This window comes from Helianthus annuus, chromosome 4 (genome assembly GCF_002127325.2).
Source record: "Helianthus annuus cultivar XRQ/B chromosome 4, HanXRQr2.0-SUNRISE, whole genome shotgun sequence".
NCBI lineage: Eukaryota > Viridiplantae > Streptophyta > Magnoliopsida > Asterales > Asteraceae > Helianthus > Helianthus annuus.
Genome location: NC_035436.2, coordinates 6,563,450 through 6,578,008, shown reverse-complemented (window position 1 = coordinate 6,578,008; position 14,559 = coordinate 6,563,450). Strand labels below are relative to the sequence as shown.

The 14,559-nt window shown below is 35.7% G+C and overlaps 3 protein-coding genes across 3 annotated transcripts; 2 read left to right on the top strand and 1 right to left on the bottom strand.

Annotated features, from left to right (window-relative positions):
* The first annotated feature begins 2,530 nt into the window (after window positions 1-2,530).
* On the top strand, window positions 2,531-3,658 carry LOC110932847 (probable receptor-like protein kinase At5g38990). The gene has a single exon (XM_022176102.2). The coding sequence runs from the start codon at window positions 2,531-2,533 to the stop codon at window positions 3,656-3,658; it is 1,128 nt and encodes a 375-aa protein (XP_022031794.2).
* A 581-nt stretch (window positions 3,659-4,239) lies between these two features.
* Window positions 4,240-6,081, top strand: LOC110935673 (probable serine/threonine-protein kinase PIX13). The gene is made up of 4 exons (XM_022178044.2): window positions 4,240-4,370; window positions 4,440-4,573; window positions 5,384-5,483; window positions 5,598-6,081. The coding sequence occupies exons 1-4, from the start codon at window positions 4,250-4,252 to the stop codon at window positions 5,927-5,929; spliced, it is 687 nt and encodes a 228-aa protein (XP_022033736.1). The 5' UTR covers window positions 4,240-4,249; the 3' UTR covers window positions 5,930-6,081.
* A 671-nt stretch (window positions 6,082-6,752) lies between these two features.
* LOC110935671 (WD repeat-containing protein 43) lies at window positions 6,753-14,559 on the bottom strand. Its single transcript, XM_022178042.2, has 11 exons — window positions 14,410-14,559; window positions 13,047-13,151; window positions 12,582-12,697; window positions 12,342-12,496; window positions 11,611-11,699; window positions 9,756-10,233; window positions 8,295-8,593; window positions 8,135-8,217; window positions 7,945-8,056; window positions 7,301-7,375; window positions 6,753-7,216 (listed from the first exon to the last, which is right to left on the bottom strand). The coding sequence occupies exons 1-11, from the start codon at window positions 14,497-14,499 to the stop codon at window positions 7,019-7,021; spliced, it is 1,800 nt and encodes a 599-aa protein (XP_022033734.1). The 5' UTR covers window positions 14,500-14,559; the 3' UTR covers window positions 6,753-7,018.

Sequence of the window (14,559 nt, the reverse complement as noted above, 5' to 3'; positions counted from 1 at the left end):
ACAGGGCCAAGGTTTAAAGTGCCTAGTTCCCATATCATCTCCTCCTGGACATCTGACAATTCTCTGTACGTTGGCAGCATATGAATATCATGTGGACATACAAACTTATGATTATGGCCATCAACAAATCTCTTTACTGTATATAATCTACCATCGACCATGCAAATCATAAGTTGAGCTTTGCACCCAGTTCTAATGGTCCCCCCTGTTCCTTGATTTGAATGGCTTTTTTGACTTCGAATAACCATCGTCAATACACAATGGCTTATGTCCCTCTTTAGAACAAACAAAATACTTAGTTTTGATTATACCACCACTGTGTACTTCACCACCTTTCCGAGTGGAAAAACCAGCTAATTTAGCATATGATTGGTAAAACGCATATGCCTGTTCAATAGAGGTAAATTGCATTCCAACCACAGGTGTAGCTGATGCTTCAACCTCCGGAGTGTAAACCCTTTCATCTACATAAATCAAATCAAAAAAAGAAAAACACATGCGAATTATTGGACTCCTTACATGCGATATATTAATAACTGCATAATTTCATCATAAGAACAACAACACGTGCGAATTGTATTAACCATAACATGCGAAAATGATGATTTTGATAAATATGTTTGACACATGCGATTTATTATATCATAACATGCGAAATCAGTATTTAGAATAAACATCACATGCGAATTGCAAGACTCATAACATGCGAACTTATACATGTTGCTTTCATATCAAATATACTCAACATTCAAACTTCAAAACAGTTACAACAATGCAAAATCATTGATACGATTAAACAAAACAAGTCTATGAACAATTAAAAGATCTGAATTAACATAATTACCATTATAACACTCATTTACACCGCTTGTACTTGCATTTCGATTTGGATTTCAATTTGCAGGTTCGGGATTTAAAACATCCTCAATTGAAACTCTCTGATACGTAGATAATTGAACATGATCACCGATCGATCGAGCTTCTTCAAAATCAACATCTGTGTTTCGTCCGGTGCTGCTCTGTGGATCCATCGAAAAAAAACAATTTATCAAAACCTATGGCAGAAGAACGCAAACTGCAATTTGAGAATTATGAAAAATTTGAAACTAATTCGAAAAATAATTACCGGGATATTAGTGTAATGAACTTCTCGCTGATTGAATAAAGAGACGAATTTGCCCTCAGATGATTGAATTAATTGTCTGATTTAACCTTATCAGAGAAAAACGAATCAGGACACGTGTACGACCAATAAAGTCGCGTATGTAATGTACGATTAGAGGATTTGTATCTTACACTTTGCCTATATATATATATATATATATAGGGGATGGTTCAAATGAAAACCACTTTTAACGCGAAAACTCGAAAACTAACTAAAAAAAGCCTAAAAAACACACAAAAAAATTTTTTTTTTTTTTTCAATTTTTTTAATAAAAATCGCTAGTTTTTATATATAAAAAAAACTTTTTTTCAAAAAAAAAAAAAAAAAAAAAAAAATTTGTGTAGTGCACATGTGTAATAATACACATGTGTAGTACACAGACACATGTGCAGTATTACACATGTGCACTACACAAAAAATTTTTTTTTTTTTTTTTTTTTTGAAATTTTTTTTTTTTAATAAAAAAACCTGCGAAAATTTGATTGAAAAAAAAAATTTTAAAAAAAAAAATTTTTTGCATGTTTTTTTGGCTTTTTTTAATTAGTTTTCGAGTTTTCGCGTTAACTAGTGGTTTTCATTTGAACCTTCCCCTATATATATATATATATATATATATATATGAACCTGTATAACCATGCGAGCACTCGAACAATATATATACAAGCTCGTATAACCATACAAACACCCGAAAAATATATATACGAACTCGTATAACCATCCGCGAAATATATATACATAATTCGTATAACCATACGAACACCCAAAAAATATATCTGAACCCGTATAACCATACGAACACCCGAACAATATGTATACGAACCCGTATAACCATACAAACACCTGAACAATATATATACGAACCCGGATAATCATACGAACAACCGAAAAATATATATATACGAACTCGTATAACCATATGAACACCCGAACACCTGAAAATATATATGTACAAACTTGTATAACCATATGAACACCCGGACACTATATATACGGACCCGTATAATCATAAACAAATTATATTTTAAATATTCTTATATTCATTCATATCTCCATTCTCCACATGTATAATTTGTTTTATAATATACTCTCCACGATTAACCAACAAAAACATTAACAATTACCGTTTCAAAACCACTAACCTAATTATAATCCAAATCCACGATCTCCTTCCTCAATCCTCAAAGCCCTATGAAGCGATCTGAGCACCAATCCGATTCAGGTAAGTTCATAACCCTGATCTACCTAAGGTGTTTCAATCTCCACTTGCAATTATATTTCAACAAAAATGAGAAGAAGAACAAGAAGTCTGAATCTTCCACCACCTCTAAACAACCATCCCTTCACGTTCTGAAAATTCCTGAAATTATGAAAGCAACGAAAAACTTAAACGAATCGTTCCTGATGCGGAGGGGATGGTTCGGGGATGTTTACTATGGTGAACTTTTGCATGGATCAGTTCTTGTCCCTACTGCCATCAAACGATATACGAGACGACGCGGGCCGACGGATTCTTGGCCGGACGTTGAAAAGCAAAAGCTTTACGCTTTGCGACACCCGAATCTTGTGTCCATGATTGGTTATTGTGATGATGATCGGTATGAGAAAGAAATCATTCTTGTGTACGAGTATATTTCGAGTAGAAAATCTCTTAATGATCATCTTCATGTGCTTAGTACCCCGCTTCCCTGGATTCGCCGATTGGAAATATGCATTGGTGTTGCTCATGGGTTGGAATACCTACATTCTGCTGGCGTTATGCATGGCGACATTAGGAGCCATAATATCATGATGACTGAAAGTTTGGTACCCAAAATTACAGATTACGGCTTGTCCGAACTATCTCTAGCTTATCGTCCAACTGCCGTCAGCATTCCTCTTAGAGCTTGTGGCTATGTGGATGCCGCTACAATTAACCATCATGGAGGCTTAACAATGAAATCTGACGTGTTTTCACTTGGCGTGCTTTTGTTGGAGTTGCTTTGTGGGAGGCCTGTACTGGATTACAGTTGTCATGGCGATGACCCACAGCGGTATCTGGTTTATTGTGCCGTATCTTTAACGATGTTAGAGGATGTGATCGATTCCAATGTGAAGGATGAGATATCCAAAGATTGTTTGGAGGACTTTTTCGAGATTGCAAAGAGATGCGTGAATGAATCTCAACAACAGCGACCTGACATGGCTGAGGTCGTGACCCGCCTTGAGTCTATATTGACGTTACAAAAGGGTCACACGAATCCTTTGCAGGATGCGCTAAGTGTGAAGATGCTTACTTATGATGATTTGAAAAAAGCTACAAGTGACTTTAGTCGAAATCCGCCTTTTGGTGAGACAAAGGTCTTTCTAGGTTGGGTTGAGCTTGAGCAGGAGAAGTTAGCCCCTTCGAAAGAAGGTGTTGGAATTGTTGTTGCCGTTGCTTCCAAATCGATGGCTCATGATGACTGGCTGGTAAGTCTCACCAAATGTACACATTGCATATATTCATGGTTGTAAAACAAGGTTTCCAAGGCCGAGTACTCCCTGAGTAGTCGCTACAAGGTAGGTTGCCGAGTCGACTTTCTTTGACTCCGCCTAATTACTCGAGATCGGTCAAACGCGGTCAACCTCAGCCAAAATCGTATCTAGTAGGTCAACTTGGGCTGAGTTTGACTTAAAAAATAATAAAACATAATTTCTATGCTTATCATATTAAAGAATTAATATCATTTTCACGTATTTTGTTCTCGATATTACTAAATTTATGTTATTTCACATATATATAATTTCCAAAAACTAATTTCCTTATAATTTAACATGTCCGAGTACTCCTCGAGTACTCTCCGCCTAGGCCGAGTACTCTCAACTCTCTAGTCGACCGACTAGGGAGCGCCTAGCGACTTATTATGTAACAGCTTACTTCCCTATAAGGGGTTGAGCTTATTGGACGAAAATGTAACCCAAAAACAACTAGCTTTCGAAATTATCTAGTAATGGTTTTGTAAATCGTCAAATCTGTGTTTTCGTTCCTTTATTATAATTCCGGTACAATTAGTTAACTAACCCATAAGCAACTGACTTTCGTTCGATTAGGAAGAGGTGAACTTCATGGGACAGCTGGATCATCCTAATATCATTAAACTCTTGGGATGCTGCAGGAGTGATGGAGACGGAAACTATCTTGTTTACGAGCACATGCAGAGATCTCTCCGTCACTTTATTCAAGGAGGTAGGATCTCATCTCTCTTTTTCCGTTTTCTCAATTACTGCAGCTATGTAAGATGAATAAATTTTGCAGATGATGGTTTGGAACCACTTTCATGGGGGGCACGGCTTAACATCCTGATAGGAGTTGCTCGTGGAATGGCGTATTTGTATACGGATAAAGGCGTACGTTGTAATTTCCGATTCGATGATATATTGTTGGATGAGGTAGGTACTCATTTGATTTATGGTAGGGGTGTTCTTAATTCGGGCTAGTTTTACGATATGGGCTATTGCTGCTACATACATAAAACCATATTGGGCCGCAACTAATAAAATGGATCTAAAGACATGATGAATGTCACAATGCAAGGATTAGCTAAATGTCTATTGTCTTAGCTTCACAACCTGATCTTCCAAATAGATTTCATATGGAAGTTGACTTTTTTGAAAAGTCAAACTGACTTGGTGGAACCTAAATTGAGAGGTTTATGTTGTACCAAGGATTGGAATGAAAGAATATTCTTATAAAACATAGAGTAAATTGCACGGATAGTCCCTGTGGTTTGGTGGAATTTCACCTTTAGTCCCCGACTTTTCAGAATTACACTCTTAGTCCCTGTGGTTTGACAAGTTGTTACTCGGATAGTCCCTAAAGCGGATGAAGGTTACTCGGATAGTCCCTGTGGTTTGACAAGTTGTTACTCGGATAGTCCCTGTGGTTTGATAAGTTGTTACTCGGATAGTCCTTGTCATTTTACACCCACTTATCCGAGTAACAACTTGTCAAACCACAGGGACTAAGAGTGTAATTTTGAAAAGTTGGGGCCTAAAGATGAAATTTCACCAAACCACAAGGACTATCCGTGCATTTTACTCTAAAACATAATATGACATATTTTCAAAGAACACCGAACCAATTAATAATAGAGATCGTCACTCGTTCAAGTTTGGGTTGATTATGTCGGGTCAGGTTTCGGTTAAAAAACCCTCCCTTAGAGCAAAGTCTCATCTTATCTGTACTCTTTCTTATTGCAGGCTTTAAATGCGAAACTAGGGGGGTTTGGGTGGGTGCATGATTGGAAAGAGAGAAAAGGAGTTTTCGGTTATTTAAAGGCAGTCTATGACCCAAAAACTGGTATGTTAGTATATATAAACCGAATATGCACTTTTAGATTAAGATAAAAAAAACTTATCTGTATTTTTACAAGAATAGTGGTTCGTTATAAGCCATGATTTTGTGATCTGACAGGTTTTTTGCCGATGAATGATGTAGTAAGTTTCGGGTTTGTGGTGTTAGAAACTATTGCAGCCAAACGCCCTGCAGACGTCTTGGTGGACTTGGTAGACTTGGAGAGTATGGGGACGGGGGCTCCTAAGATCAAAGCAAACAAAAGAAAGATTAAGAAAAAATTAGACCCGCGTCTTCAAGGCAAATACTCCTCAAAAGCTGCTTACGATTGCATTGCGCTCGCGTTAAAATGTATTGCTGGACAACGTCCCACGTGCGAGCCTTCATGGGAAGAAATTGTGTGGAGTTTGGAACAAATTAAAGCGCGTAACAAGTATACAAAAAAATTCTAGAGTAAACTGCAATTTGTCTCCCTGTGGTTTGGTGGTGGGAGCAACATGCCTTCCCAATTTATTATTTTTTATTTTATTGCAATTTGTCTCCCTGTGGTTTTAAAACATCACACTTTGACATCTGTCAAACGAAACTTGATACAATAAGGGTGGTGGTGGGCGGTGGTAGTGGTGGTGGTGGAGGTAAGGTGGTGATGAGAGTGTCACATAACTACATAAGCACCCACCTCATCACACAACAAAGGTTTGTGCTACATCAGCGTCCACATCACCAAAAAAACCTAAGTGGGTTAGACCTCGGTTAGAAAAAGTTCGTTGGTGTCATAGGTGAAAAGGCGGGACCATCGGTGGTTATTTTTGTACTTGTGATTGTTGCTTACTTGCCGGCCAATTGAGATTATTAAAATTCATTATTTCTTTTTTAGTTACTTTTTAATTTTTAATGCAATAACAAATAGCTAAATCATTTGATAAAGATAAGTCAAAATGTAAGTCATCATCTTCTTCACTTGCTAGGTTTTTACAATACCACTAACCTCACCAAGAATTTTATTTGGTTTTTGTATATTTTAAGTGAAAAACTAAGTTGGAAAACAAAGACCTTGCAATCATGTGGTGTTACAAGTGAATTAATAATTGGGGGTGTTTGATTTATGTAAAAATGGGCTCCTTTTTGCTATTTTCTTATGTTGTATATTGTTTCATATGCTCACTTTTGTTTTTGACCGGAAGCAAGCGTATCCAGTAAAATCTCATAGCATATTATAGTTTCATCGTATCGCATCTTCAACATCATGAAAACAAACCACCTTTTTGGTCAATCTTCAAAAAAAACTTAACAATTAAATATATAATTGCAAACATTACATTACTACAAAACTTCTATGTATCGGTAAATAAAACACTTTCGTATGTTATAAATCAATCAAATAAACTCATTCGACATTGACCACCACGAAAGATTTCCCTAACTCATAACTTGGGCTCGGAACCATACGTAACAGTCTGATTTCAACTTGGGTTCCATTTAGGGTCGGGCATAGGCCCGTGACAAAAATGAAGTCAAAGGTCAAACCCTTTGACCTGACACTAATAGTCAACCATACCATCGATTGCTTGAGGATCGTCATCACTAACATTACTGACTGCTTCAAGTTGTTCATTGTCTTCCTCATCGGTTTCCATGGCATCACCGTCTTCTTCAGACTGGTCTTCATCGTCACTAAAGTCTTCAAAAATGATAGGCTCCAATGGCTCTTCTGCTTCATCCACTCCATCTTCAATAGTCTGCACAGAAAAATATTAAAAAAAGTAATGACGAGATTCATGCGTTTATATTTTATAAGCTCATGTTACAGATTGTTCGCTTACCTTGGTATATAACAAGTCCAGAGAACTTGACAGTTGAACCGCAGAATCGAAAGTTGAAATCCGAGATTCGATAAGCTACAAAAATTAAATAGAAAATGATCAACACTAGCTGATTACTTAAAATGCTATTTTGTCAACATCAACCAACTTTGACCCCTCAACTTTGGTAATGACATATTTAGCCCCTAAACTTTGGTAATGACATACTTAGCCCCTCAACTTTAATGATGATATGTTTAGCCCCTCAACTTTAATAATGATATGTTTAGCCCTCAACTTTTGACAACAACCAACTTTGTTCACTCAACTTTGGTAATGACATATTTGGCCCCTCAACTTTGATAATGACACACTTAGCCCCTCAACTTTAATTAAGAGATGTTTAGCCCCTCAAGTTTTGTCAGGCCAACCAACTATGGCCCCTCAACATTAATAATGTTTCCTTTTTTAATTTTCATTATTTACCCTTGCACTTTATCATAGTTACTATTTGAACCTTTGCTTATTTTTATCTACCTTTCAAACCCGTTGCGGAGCACGGGTGGTAACCCACTAGTTAAGTATACAAAACCTATATATGGAGTTTGTAAAGGATGGCATTGACTTCGCTTTCAAAAAGTCAACAAGGTTAAAACGGATGTTACCTGATATAACGAGTTGAGAGCAATGAGAGATGATTCCTGAGACATAATACTGCTTGCATGTTGAAGAAGTAAGCTTTTAAGCCATGGGAGAGTACAAGCTACTATCGCACCCCTGTTGTCACGGTTAACATATACAATCAATAACTCGTAAGATTAAATATCTTTAATCAATTAAAATGCATTTGCCTACCTGGATTGGATCATAGATATGAGACACTCAAGAAGCTTGAACACATCAGACGGATTCAATACAGAAACCGAGTTTGTTATAACCTGCAAACGCAAAAAACTTGTAAATATACATTTTCGAATCGGAAATGATATTTGCAACTTTACGCTTTTAATATGACCTTTTCATTTTGTCTAAATAAGCAATCAAGCAGAAGGGAACGATCGTCTGCATGAAGAGCTTGTTTAAGAAGTACGTGAACTGAGTCGGCACTGGGAGGCTTTGCAGGAGACGTTTCTGCTTTTTCCTCGATTTCTTCTTTATTGTTGATTATATTTAAGCTAGCCAGTTTCTCACCAATTGTTGGTTCATGATCATCCATTTGAATCCCGATGTTTGGATCTCCATTGTCATGATTTACTACTGCAGTTTCAGAGTCTGCATCAGATGCGGCTCGCTTCTTGCCCCGCGCTTTTTGGTCTGTGAAGACGTTAGCATTGTTAGACCATAAGAGAATATAAGTTATAACTAAGAAGTGAAAACAAAGTAACTAGTAACAAAATCAAACTCATTACCACACATTTTGGCAACTCTAGGTTATAAAAAGAATAAAATACCATTTTTCGTCCCTAAGGTTTGGTCAGTTTTGCAACTTTTGTCCAAAAGTTTGTTTTTCCGCATTTGCATCCAAAAGTAGGCGCCTATAAACGAACCGAACGTTCATGAACTTGTTTGGCGGGAAGTTCGTTTATGTTCGTTTATTTAATAAATGAACAAACACGAACAAAAAAATTTGTTCGTTTAATTAAATGAACGAACATGAACACACCTTATGTTCGCTCATTCATGTTCGCGAGCGTTCGTTTATGTTCGTTTAAATCTTAATAAATACACAAATAGTTATATTTATATAAATATTAGGTTTTCTAACTACTTATATAAATATAACTAATTAGTATATCTATGAACACTTATTTAGATGTGTTTTCGGATTAAATGTAATATATTAGACTTGTTTCTTCAATCATGTTAATTTATGTTTATTCAAATATGTTCAGTTAATTTTTTTATGTTCGTTTGTGTTTGTTTATGTTCGTGAACTGTTTGTTTAGGCTTTAAACGAACATAAACGAACACGAACATGCCCGATTTCTTAATGAATGAACACGAACCAAAAAAATGTGTTCGATTATATGTTCGTGTTCGTGTTCGGTTAAAGTTAAATGAACGAACATGAACATGCCTATGTCCGTGTTTGTTCGGTTCGTTTACAGGCCTATCTAAAAGGTTTGGTATCTATCTTGCCATTTGTATCCGACTCGTTATCTATTTTCTCCGTTAAGTCGGGGGTATTTTCACATTTTTTAATTAAACTAAAAAATACTATAAGAAATAAAGATCCACCTGTGTTGACTTTTAATATAAAAAATGTCTAAAAAGGCGGAAATACCCCTGACTTAACGGAGAAAAATAGATGGAGTTAACGAGTCGGATGAAAATGGCAAGATTTCAAACCTTTTGGATCCAGATGCAGAAAAACAAACCTTTGAACAAAGGTCGCAAAACTGACCAAACCTCAGGGACGAAAATGTCATTTTACTCCTAGAAAAATGACATGAGACACTTCAAAGTTGCTACATACCTTTTTCATCATTTACTCTATTTTCTTGAATACCGCCACTTGAATCTACAACAATATCCTCCCCAAGAGTAGCAACATCCACTAACGCAAATCTCGGTGAACTTAACGAACCATAAACAATATGAATTACAGCTTGATCATCGCCGTTGATTGAGATCAATCTAGCAGCTAGTATAGAATTGTGAGCTTCAACTTTAACCTTAGTTGGACTTATATTTACTTGTGATTTCGTCTTCATGTTCCAAACGTAGGCTATACCCGAATCTGAAACCGATAGTACGAATAAATTCTCTCCATTGGAGCCACTCGACCCACTCTTGCAGTCGATAGTTAAAGGACGATCTTTCATAAGTAAAACGGGCCCATCGGTTGCTTTTTTGTTGCCGGATTCGTTCATCTGCACGCTTAGATTTTCGGAAGAAGTGGATGTGATGATGATGTTTGTATCCTCCAAACTAGACAAGTGAAGCACTGGGCCCTGAAAGATCGAGAAAATATGAATTGCAGTTGAACTTGTAAGTGCTTCAATGTGCATTTAAATAGATTATTGTAATTTAAATAAAGATCACTCGGATGTGCACTTTGAAAGTGTATATGTGATTCTGAATCATCAGAATAAGATAACCGACTGTAATAGAGCAGTTGTGTGTGTCTTTGGTAGATTCTAATCATTTAAGCAACAAATAGATAAAATAACATAAGCATACATTTTTATATATTGGTGAAGCATCTGAATTTAATATATGACAAATTACTTTTTATTAACTAATAAAAACATTTTATTAATTAGTTGTTAAATAAACCTTTTTTAAAGTTCAAAATATAATTAAAATAGGGGTGCAAACGAGTGGGGCTACTCGCGAGCTACTCGAGCTCGGCTCGAAATAAGCTTGAACGAGAATGAGCCCGAGCCTAAAAACAAGCTCGTTTAGCAAACGAGCTCGAGCCGGCCCGCGAGCCTAAACGGGCCTACTGTTTATACATTTTTTATTAATATATTAAATATATGTGTATAATTATAATTACTATTTATATAATTAAAAAATAACCAACTTATATATAATCATAATTAACATAAATTAACATAAATTAATTAGTAAATAATAAACGAGCAGAGCTCGAGCCAGAAATCTACCTACAAGCCGAACTCGAGTTTTAGAAACGAAGCTTGAATCGAGCCGAGCTCGAGCTTTCATAAGTTAAACGGGCTCGGCTCAGCGCGTTTGCAACCCTATTTTCAAACAATTTTACCCATATATATATAAGTATCTATCTGGTTTCATTTTATACCAGTTCTAACCAAAATCATGTCAAAAACCAAAATAATGAATTTGCCCTAAATAGTTTTAAGACAAGAATTGCTTTAAGTGGTCAAGATGTTATAAGTTAAAACTGTTGCTTCTTCAAAAATTTAACAGGGTTTTCATCATCCGGTATGTTTCTGGCTAGAATTTGTATATATATAAATTTGAATAGCCTATAAAGTAGCTTAAAAAGATACATAACCTATACATACATTATCCCTGCTACTAAGTATTAACCATGGGCATAAGGAGGACAAATGAGTAATTTAAATACTTATTAAATTAGTTTTTCTGCGGCTACTATAAACTGATTACCAAAAACTAATCAGAATCACTGTATCCATACACTAAAAACTAACTATTACAACTTCAAATCATGATAATTAGACAATCAGCTTTATAAAGCAACCAAAGCACCCGGAGAGACTTGTCAGATTAGAATAATCAGGTAACAAATTGTTATAAAGAAAATCAAGTAGTTAATGAAGAATTACATAATCACCCATAAAAAACTTTTGGTGATAGTAAAAGAGTAGTAACATATTACATACCACAGCGGAAGAAAACTTCGCTAATACGTCGCCGTCTTCTAAACTGAGGACTCTAATATGGCCATCCGATGCAGCTAATATCTTATCATCTACCATACAAGAAAACAAGCGTTAAATGAAATAACAAAAGAAAACATTATGATGTTAAGATGCAGTGTTTAAAAAAGCGCGCTTAAAGCGAACTTTAAGCGTGAAGCGCTGGAAACATGACTTTTTTTGGTCTGAAGCGTTACATTACATGAAGCGCTGTGAAGCGAGCTTTAAGCGCGAAGCGATGATGGTTTGAAGCGACGCTTCAGCCCAATCAGGTCACATTTGGGCCATTTTCTAAGCCCAACAGTCTTTAAATAGGGTTAAATGAGGCCTGTTTCTTTACCCTAATATCAGCAGCCGCTGTCTTTTGGGCCATTCGACTTTAATTTATGTTTTATGTTTATGTTTTAAGTGTGTTTCGACTTTAATTTATGTTTTAACTATGTTTTTTATGTGTTAAGTGTGTTTTTTAATCATGTTTTTGTGTTTGTTATTGATTAACAAGTAGAATAGGTCATATTGATGTGTACAATATATTTTGTTATTTTTTTAATTTTGAGCGCTTCGTATACGTGAAGCTCTCGCTTCGCGCTTGAAGCTTCGCTTAAAGCTTTTGGAACCAAAACGCTTCGGAGCGCTTCGCGCTTTTTTAAACCAAGTTAAGATGTTACTGACACCAAGATGTTTTGAACACTCACCGAATATATATGCCAAAGTAGAAATATACTTCTTCGGAATAGATATTTCTTTTAGAATTTCTCCGGTTTCTGAGTTCATTTCACATAATGTGCCATCAGTGCTGATAACACAAAGTTTACGCCCTTTGTTTGTAAATGAGAGAGTAGCAATTTCACTGTATAAAGAGAAATCCAAATATTAAGATATAACTCATAAAGAGAAATGGTAGTATTAAAAAATAAAGTTAATTAACAGCATACCCAAACTCAGTTCTAGATAATTTCCACTTCATCGTAGCATCAGTAGCGCTGATAGTGTATATATCACTTTCGTTTGTTGCATATGCCACCAAACAAGTACTGTTTTCTTTTCTTCGCTGAGAATTAGAAGAATTATACACACAGATAAGCTACAAATCTGGTTGGGTGACAAAAAAACATGCAATTTTGGTTTGACCCAGAAAACACTTTTCGCCTAAAGATCAATTTTTTAACAAACAATAGTGTGTTAAATGGGAAAACATAGATCGACAAAAAGAAATGTGATAACCCCAATTTTACTTTTGTGCCATTCAAACCAATTCCTATTGAGCTTTTTAAATTTTACTTGTTTGACCCGTAGAGATAACCCAAATCAACCGATTAATAGATATACGGGTCGAAAACTCAAAATTGCCACCTCTTGAAATATAGATCGACGAAAAGAAATGTGATACACTGTGTTACCTTTTTTCCAACAAAGCTACATGTGATACGAGTATACTGAACACCGTCATGTTTGCTTGGATGTTTCCATTCAGATAATAAAGTTCCATCACTTGTGTTCCAAACCTTCAAGATTCAAGATATCATTATTAGTTCTAAAAGTCTATAAAATAGTACATATATATTGAGCTCCTAAAACAAATTCATAAAGGCTACAGCTATGTAAATAACATAGTAACATATAATATAACAAGTAACCTAAGAGTTCATACCCCAAAAAATAGTTGTAAACTTGGTTTAAAAAAGCGGCAAGCGCACAAAAGCGATAAGGTCTAAAACCGATTTTTAAAAAGCGAAGCGCAAAAGCGGTGAGCTTTTCGTACGCAAAGCGCAAAGTGATTATATAATTTATTTTATATATCCCATAAGTGTTTAACAACCAATACCTATGATTTAGCTATAATTAGGCTTTATATATGTTTTAAAATGAAAACAACATACTTGTACAGCATAAAAAGCCTGTTGTACAACACTCAGAAGCATAGAAACACCACATGTACAAAAAGCATGTGCCTCAGCTGCGCCTTAGGTCGATTCTCACCCTAAAAAGCGCACCTCACCTGCGCTTCTTGTACATCGTGCGCCTTATGTCACACAAGGCGATGGGGTTTGCACCTAGATGAACTTTGCGCTTAAGCGTGCTTAAGGCGCGCTTTTTTAAACCAAGGTTGTAAAGCAGAAGCAAAGAAGATAAACATTATACACTTTCAGGTGTTTAGATGTGAATTTCCAGAAAATGATTGCTGTGACTTAAAGTAACCAGAACTGGTAACTAAATAGTTAGGTTAACATAAAGTTATCTCAATAATGATCAGTTTTCCTCTAATGCAACTCCTAACCTGAATGTCTACATAAATCTGAAATGATGATCAATTGCCTAAACGCAACAAATCGAATTAACCAAAAACCTAATCAAACCGTGACTGAAAAAAAAAACTTACCGAACTTTTGTGCGTTTCAGTTTGTAACCATAACCGATTAACCAACTCAGTTTTCGGTTATGCAAATTCTGAATTCAGTTATAATCACTTTTACTTATGCTAAACACTTCATCTCTCAATACAAGTTTATAAACAACATACAATTATACAAACACTACTCCTAACAAATGATAATTACATCAATTCAAATCAAATTCTAGGTTTTCAAAGCTGAAACAACACGAAACTCAAAAACTCGAAGCAATTAACATTCATTACGACTCTGAGCGTACAATCTATACAGTAGCGTGAGCTTCAAGTAAATTTCATACGATAAACAGTAATAAAATCCCTAAAAATGATACAGAAGAAATTAGGGTAAATAACGGACACATATGACTTACTTTGAGGACGCCTTTAGGGTTTAGATGAGCGAATACTTCACCGTTTGAAGTGAAAGCAGACATTGAAGCTTCTGCTTTGTTATTCGCCATTTGCAGAAAAACCCTAGAATACCGTTGCGACAATAAAATGATGAAGAAGAAGAAGAAGGG